General features: G+C 35.4%; 2 protein-coding genes across 4 annotated transcripts in view; one reads left to right on the forward strand and one right to left on the reverse strand.

Annotated features, from left to right (window-relative positions):
* LOC110452240 (26S proteasome non-ATPase regulatory subunit 1-like) overlaps nucleotides 1-8,325 on the forward strand; it is a 244,652-nt gene that overhangs the window by 167,091 nt on the left and 69,236 nt on the right. The gene's annotated exons all lie outside the window — the stretch shown is intronic.
* The window catches only part of LOC110452242 (5-hydroxytryptamine receptor 2B-like), a 49,070-nt gene that overhangs the window by 26,173 nt on the left and 14,572 nt on the right, over nucleotides 1-8,325 (reverse strand). Inside the window, exons 1-2 of one of the 3 annotated variants that reach the window (XM_021500624.1) lie at nucleotides 4,373-4,614; nucleotides 3,637-4,138 (exon numbers count right to left, since the gene is read on the reverse strand). In XM_021500624.1, the coding sequence (XP_021356299.1) occupies nucleotides 3,637-4,042 (406 nt within the window). In that variant the 5' untranslated portion in view covers nucleotides 4,043-4,138; nucleotides 4,373-4,614. Of the gene's footprint in view, nucleotides 1-3,636; nucleotides 4,139-4,347; nucleotides 4,615-8,325 lie in introns of those variants that run through there. The other 2 variants (XM_021500622.1, XM_021500625.1) reach the window with 2 other exon arrangements.

An 8,325-nucleotide genomic window follows, 5' to 3' on the forward strand; every position in this document is an offset into this window, starting at 1 on the left:
GGGGGGGGACACTGACCAAAGATGCCAAATGATTTTAACAGTTGTCGACCACCAGCAGTCCAACACAACCAATGTGGGGAGAAAATAAACACATCACAGGGTAGCGCGTGGTATAATACCAGCAGCTTGCTTTGATGTGTACAGTAGAGTCGTATATAGCACTGGTACATATAGGTATTACAACTCATACACTGTAGCTAATCTGCTTTCTATTTAACAAAGTTGGTGCAGTGTTAATTAAATGATGGACTGCAGTGTTTAACTTTAATCTTGCAAAGTTATTTATCAATTTTTTGAGGAGCATTTTCTCGACAAGTTTTCACACTTGTAAAGCTCTATTGTCATATACAAATATTGTTACCCCTAGCAGATATACGAATATTGTTACCCCTAGCAGATATACGAATATTGTTACCCCTAGCAGATATAGAAATGTTGTTACCCCTAGCAGATATACAAATATTGTTAACCCTAGCAGATATAGAAATGTTGTTACCCCTAGCAGATATACGAATATTGCTACCCCTAGCAGATATATGAATATTGTTACCCCTATCAGATATAGAAATGTTGTTTCCCCTAGCCAATATAGAAATGATGTTACCCCTAGCCGATATAGAAATGTTGTTGCCCCTAGCAGATATAGAAATGTTGTTACCCCTAGCAGATATAGAAATGTTGTTACCCCTAGCCGATATAGAAATGTTGTTACCCCTAGCCAATATAGAAATGATGTTACCCCTACCAGTGAGGTATGGTTAAGCACCTGATGTAGTGTAAGTAATTACAATAGACATTTTCCTTTGTACGGTAAACCAGACAGTGTAATGTGTAGGTCTAGTTAGGAATTGGAAATAACCTGATCAGGGTATATAAAATGTCCCCTAAAACTTGATCAGGGTATATAAAATCTCCCTTAAAACTTGATATGTCTTAAGAAAAGAAACGTTAAACTTCAATTTGAATTATTGATTTGAAACCCGAGTGTAGTCTTTGCACTTGAGCTGGTAATAGAAACACTATGAGTCAGCACATATATAATACTGGTTTACTGGTAACAAATGGTCTTTTTTCTTTGCCAAACGATATAAATCCAAAAAAGAATTTATTACATCTAAATCATTAACCCTATAATCAATAAAAAATATGATTTAAGAAATGAAATTTTAAGAATGTAGAATGACTGTAAAGTACACAAAATGAAACATTGTTGAACTATATGGGTAAAGATAAAGAAACTTTAACATTGTAAAACTGTAGGTAAAGGTAAAGAACCTTTAACATTGTAAAACTGTAGGTAAAGGTAAAGAAACTTCAACATTGTAAAACTGTAGGTAAAGGTAAAGAAACTAACATTGTAAAACTGTAGGTAAAGGTAAAGAACCTTTAACATTGTAAAACTGTAGGTACAGGTAAAGAAACTTTAACATTGTAAATCTGTAGGTAAAGGTAAAGAAACTCAAACATTGTAAAACTGTAGGTACAGGTAAAGAAACTTTAACATTGTAAAACTGTAGGTAAAGATAAAGAAACTTAAACATCGTAAAACTGTAGGTAAAGAAACTTTAACATTGTAAAACTGTAGGTACAGGTAAAGAAACTTTAACATTGTAAAACTGTAGGTAAAAGTAAAGAACCTTTAACATTGTAAAACTGTAGGTACAGGTAAAGAAACTTTAACATTGTAAAACTGTAGGTAAAGGTAAAGAACCTTTAACAATGTAAAACTGTAGGTAAAGGTAAAGAACCTTTAACATTGTAAAACTGTAGGTAAAGGAAAAGAAACTCAAACATTGTAAAACTGTAGGTAAAGGTAAAGAACCTTGAACATTGTGGTAAAGAAACTGGAACATTGTGGTACAGAAACTTGAACATTGTGGTAAAGAAACTTGAACATTGTGGTACAGTACAGAAACTTGAACATTGTGGTAAAGAAGCTTGAACATTGTGGTACAGAAACTTGAACATTGTGGTACAGAAACTTGAACATTATTGTAAAGAAACTTGAACATTGTGGTACAGAAACTTGAACATTGTGGTGAAGAAACTTGAACTTTTGTAAAACATAGCAAATTTGGGATAAATATACTTTTGTTGAGAAGCTTGCACATTGTAGAAGAAGAATACCAAAGAAATAATAAAACTTTACATAATATTGACAGGTTCTACATACTTGAAGATTGTTTATGAGCTGGCTTTACATCAAAGGATTATTTTAAACCTGACTGCACTCTATAGCAGAGAAAACATGAACTGATGTCCAAGTTGTAGAAAAATCTTGATTGAAAGATTAGAGTCGTCTTTGTAGGCTTTTTAATACATGATGTCAAATTATTTTTGGAAAATAACCTCAAGGAGATTTTCACATGGATTAGTGTATTATCAGGCTGTTTAATAAGGAGGTGGCATACTGGCAGATAATGGAAGTTTGGAATGTTGGATATAAAGCTAGTAGTACCTTGTGGTCCATACCTGCAGGTATATCTGCAGTAACCAATTCTGAAAATTGGAATTATCCTCCACATATAGTTGATTGGGTTAATGAAGCAGTTAGGTAGAAACAATGTTTGAAACGTAAGTGTTTCTAGCTTGTGGAGAAAATGAATGAACAATACCTGTGTGTGTGTGTAATAGCTAGTGAGCTATAATAGTTAACATTGTGTAGATAATAGTACTGTACAGGGATGAGAGACTTTGATGTGTAGACTACTGAGTATTAGAGAGTAGTAGACAATGATTAAGTGATAAAAATGGCAGATGGTAGCACTGTATTGTGAAACACTAACTACTGCAGGATAATGTTAAACAAAAAACAAAATCAAAACAATGGGCGGAATATTTCCTAATTTTGTTTTTTGTTATAAGATAATTGGAGAAGTATTATACTCTACTTAAGTGGGTTGTTTCAAGTTTTTCTTCGTTTCTTGTGTTTGGTGAACACAGGCTGAGAATTGTATGTTAAACCTCAAGGAACAGGAAATTACGAAGAATTTATATCAATTCCTGGAAGCTACCAGGAGCTGGTATGCAGACTCCTACAAATATTTTATGGTTATAAGAAAGTAGATATTTGCTCTTTACTTTCCTTAAATTTTCAACACAAACTTTTGACATAATCATATCAAGACATCAATCATGGAAATAACAAATCTTGCCATTTTGTTGATTTATGTGAAACACAATTCTTTGAAGCTTACCGATTTACTTTTGATTTGATTTTGTTATCCAGTATTTTCTGTAATTGTTTAATGGTGTGCTGAGGCATGTAATAAAAGGCTTACTGAAGTGATCGCACATTTAACTTAATGTCTTACACTGACAGTTAAGTTGAAATCAAAGTCAATTCCTCAATCAGGTCTAATTCTGTTATCTAGTTTTGTACACAGCTATGATCTGGTTGTATAGAAATAGTAATAGAGTTAAGATAGAGGAACAGCTTTTGTAGAATAGAGATATCGGATAAAAATAGACTTTTCATTTCTGTATTAAGTGCATCTTCTTGTTCATTAATGTTTTTAATTAAAATAGAACACAAGCAAAGTTTATGAACCTATATCTGAGACCAGTTTTATTTTTTCAGTGATCCTTTTCTTAACTTACCTGTGAATTTCGTTTTAATGTTTTTCCTTTGCTTACCTGTGAATTGGTTAATTATGCTGAAAGGCATGACAATAACACAGACCAGTAAGTCTGTGACTGCCAGAGACAGCAGAAAATAGTTGGTGACACTTTGTAATCGTTTCTCCATGGAAATCGCCATACACACCAGTATGTTTCCTCCGATTCCAAACACAATAAGCGGGGATAGAAACAAAACGCCCCAATTGTATTCATTAGGTATTTCCATGCTCGAATTACTAGCATTTCCAAAGAATAATGATGAGTCGTTATAGGGTATATCCCAGGCACAGTTTTCCGGGGGGCAGGGCTCTGCACCCCACCCGCAGTTCGGGTCGCAGGGAGGAACTGATGTCCACAGGATCGTTGGGGAGACGGACACAATTGGAGAGGTGTCCACTGTCTCATTCTCCCGGGTAATCATTTAATCCTCCGGCCCACACTACCAATATCCATTAGAATTTGCACATCATCACACAACACAACTTTAAATAATCCACGGATAACTTTTCAACTTTCACTGGAAAAGAAAAAAAAAATGTTAGTTTTCAACTTACTATTTTTGAAGATTATACTGTACTTCCATTGATAAATCTGCCAGAAATTAAAAAATATGTTGTTTTTTTTGCCTGCATAACATACTTTTTTTGACAGATTTGACAGAGACATTTTTCCAATTAAGAAATCAGTATTGCAAGCCATAGGTACAAAAAAGGAATCTATGATTACCTGCGAGGGAGGAACTGTCATTTACCTGAATCTACACATAATTCCATTGTATTGTCGCTTGTGACAACTGGTCCTATTCACCTGAATCACAATGTCCCCGCCCGCACCCAATTGGACCTTTTGTATGGGAGGGTACTAGCAGCACATGTTACACTAGGAGAATCAGCACAGGTATGTGTGACCAGCCTCTATATTGCTGCCTGCTGTCTATAGCTGGGCCAGGGTATACACAGCTGTCTCCTCACAGCACAGCCAGCCTCTCTGGTGCTGTACAGTACTGTGTGGGCAGAGTCAAGGTGTTATAAGTAGCCCTACACCTGTCTAAACCTAGCACTGAAAACCTGTGGAAACTGGACCTCTACCTTTCACTCTCACTGTGGAAACTGAGCCTGCGTAATCACCCCGAATCCTTTCAGTATAACAGTTTTCACTGTATAAACGGCGATAATTTGCCTCTGTCTTATAATAGGTGTGTCAGCGCTAGTGATCTTGCAAAATATTGAATGTCAGTATTATAGCCATGTGTACGTTATAATTACGATATACACAACTATGGCATATTTCTTAAGCTCCGACACTGTGTACCTGTATGTGTTATAGAAATGTTCTACTTCAGGGCAGTGTTAAAAGCATGCAATCGCATTAAATACTGCAATTGACATGAGAATGTCATTTCCAATTTTGGATTTGATTTCTGTTTTGACAATTTCTTACTGAAGACTTCTGATCACCCCATAGACCTACAATTAAAGTCGTACTGATAGCTTAGTAAATTGGATAAGGTCTAATTGGCCGATGTCATGAATGTAATGTTCTGGTTTACACCCATGAAGTGTATAGCTGTCAGTTAAAATTATCAGAAGATTATTAATTGTAAAATAAATCTAGTAAAATATTTGTATTGGGTATTTATGTGGAAGTGTTTCGATCACGCTGGCATATTGAGTTTTGAACTGGTCGTAATTCTTCTGTAACTGGTAAATATATACAGGTTTGGATACTTTGCTCTTCCATCATATGTTTTAAAATTAATAAGATAGACTTATTCTGACGTATCAAGTAGGTCTGAAGTATCAAACATATGATAAAATAATGTATTGATTACCGATAGGTTCATTCATTGAACATTTTTAAAACTTGTTTTTGTTTCGTCTTGGTCAATCCTTTTCTATCGTCCACGCAGTGTTTGTCGCACTTGACTAATTAGTAACAGCCAAGGCTTCCAGCAACACTTAGCCAGCTGTTTACTGAGGATTGTCGAAATACGCCACTTTCAAACCTATGTTAATTTACACATCCAAATTGAATTGCAACTGAAACTTTTACTCGGTAAAAACAGTTTTAATTTGATTTTAAATATGTCACCTTTTGATGATTTCCGTTTGGTTTTGTTGTTACTGAGTGTTTTCTCCTAAAGGGTCCGGGTAGTATTTACTGTCTATATAATATTATTTTACGTGTATGATGGAACGCGTACCTATATTGTGATTGTCAAGCGTTACAGCATAACCGTTATTGTACGATAAAGGACAGTTAAATTAAAACGAATGCATCTCTTCATCTTATTTTAGTTTTAAATTCAGGCTAGTAAAATTGTTTATGACTATTTTACTACTGTTGTATATAAACTAGACTGATTAAACGAAGCGCTGAAGAGATATTGTTTCGGGAAATAGCAGAGTGAGGTTGGCAGTCTTCATCAAACTTTGATGAAGTCACAGCGCAGTTGGATTTTTGTAAATAATTGAACCTTCTTATTTAATTGAGACTTAACACCTATTTTTAGGATGATTATAGTTAAATACTTACATAAATTCTACCAATCCGTTAAGACTGGTTTCAGGTTAGTTGTTCACGTTCGTTAGTCTTTCAGGGTTTGGTATGGTGTATTTAGCCTGTGTTTGGCCACCTGGCTAGTAGGAAGCATCATATACCCGAGGAACATGCAGCAGTAAATATCTAGGCTGCAGTGAACTATTACGGGCTCCATAACTATGAGGGAGAGCAGTATTCTAATGATATGGATATCTTTGATGCCGCAAGTTTATACGAAACCATTAGAGACATTCGTCATTACGGAATTAAATCTCTGGGGGGATGCAAGATAAATGCAAATTATGAGGTGTAAACATTTAAAGATTTTTATTTTGATATGTCATTTAGCTATAAAGATTCAATAAAGTACTTAAGAATCATTCTATTTTTAGCTTTAAAACTTTAAATAAATCAAAAGATGGTTTTGAATGTATGTTATTGCCGGTGTTACAGTGGATGTTCATGTTTATTGCTGTGGTGTATAATTAGTGTAACATACAGATGCTAAAGATATGGTCCAGCCAGCTGCATGCTCACATTTTACTATCACAACAATATTTGAACCTGTGGTCAGTCACTGGTACCAGTGGAAGGCTACTAAATTCTGTCAGAATGGTTGGGCTACAATTATGGTTATATTTTTGCAATCGTTTCAATAAAGCAAATAACTTTCATGGTGTTGGACTTTTATTGCTCAAGTCCATATTTGGATGTATGTTTGGTGCCACTGTTTACTACTTGGAGGAGTCAGGGTCAGGGGTCATTTAATGGCCAGAGAGGTGTGACTGGTGGTAGCAGTTTTTAACTCATTCACCCCTGAAATTTCATAATGAACTATTCCAACCTTTGAATTTGAAGAGTTCAAATGTGTCTTCAGGGATGAAAGAGTTAAGGGTAACTGTTTCCTGCTTGGAGTATTCACGGTCAGAGCCAGGTCTTCTGATGGCTTGGGCTTGTATTTGTGAAACCGCTCTCGAGATCAAACTCCGATTCTGTTCTCAAGCCCTTTTTCTTGTTCCAGTGATAAATAAAAAACAAAACACATCTCCGTAAGGATTTGGGGGAAAATTTAAGAGAGTTTTAAACAAATATTGTTTTAAATGGTGTTTTTTTACTGTATCACATGATTTAGGTACGTTAAAAGAACGTTGCCATGAGCACAGAATGCATGTTTGAGCTCGAGAACACTCTCATGAATACGGGCCCAGATCTATTTGACTGGTGAAATAGCCTGCTATGACAGATGTGACAAGGATTGCAAAGTTGACCTTTAATCTGCACAGGATCAGCCTCTGAATCCCAGAACAGGATGTGAATCGGATGATTGTTTAGGGCATCACAAGTGGACATGCTATTAAGAAGTTTAGGTAAGGTCACAGTGTGATAGAAATGATGGATAAACACAGCCTTCAAGTTATGCCAGAGAATTTTTGAACTGGCTAAAACATCCAAAGTGTTGGTTTTGGAACAATATTATCATCCAATCTGCATGTAGTTGTTTGGTTTGAGTCTTATGTAACAAAACTCAAACATGACATTAGTTGACCACTGAGCCAAACAAGTCCATCTCTTCAAGTCTTTCGCCCCTGATATTTCATAATGAACTATTCCAACCTCTGAATCGGAAGAGTTCAAATGTGTCTTCAGGGGTGAATGAGTTTATCTATTGACAATTTCAATCTGTGTAGTTTGCAGTATTGATGATGGCCCTATAGTTGAAAATGTTGACACTGGTTACGAAACAGGACCAATGATAAGTACTTGATCATGCTAGTGCCATTTTGGTCACACAAGAGGGGACCAATGATAACCACTGTATATGGCTATCTTTCCGATATTTCTTGACAAGAAAATAAATTGGTGAATCTGGAAAAATATCATGACATCTATTTGACAAAATAATACAGTCAAATGCCAGAGTATTAGCTGTTCTCTGTAATAAACTAATTAACTTTGAATAAAAAGCAAGATTAAGGGATTTCTGCGTATTTTCGAAAAAAACAAAAATGATGTAAAATTGTGAGTTAATCTCCAAAAACAGGGAGCCATCCATGTGTTAGAATTAGTAATGATAGTTATTTGTAACGTCTGACCAGCTGTATTTCTGGACGAGGACGCACCAGTAATAGTTATTTGTAACGTCTGTCCAGCTGTATTTCTGGA

This window comes from Mizuhopecten yessoensis, unplaced genomic scaffold (assembly GCF_002113885.1).
Source record: "Mizuhopecten yessoensis strain PY_sf001 unplaced genomic scaffold, ASM211388v2 scaffold6505, whole genome shotgun sequence".
Lineage (NCBI taxonomy): Eukaryota > Metazoa > Mollusca > Bivalvia > Pectinida > Pectinidae > Mizuhopecten > Mizuhopecten yessoensis.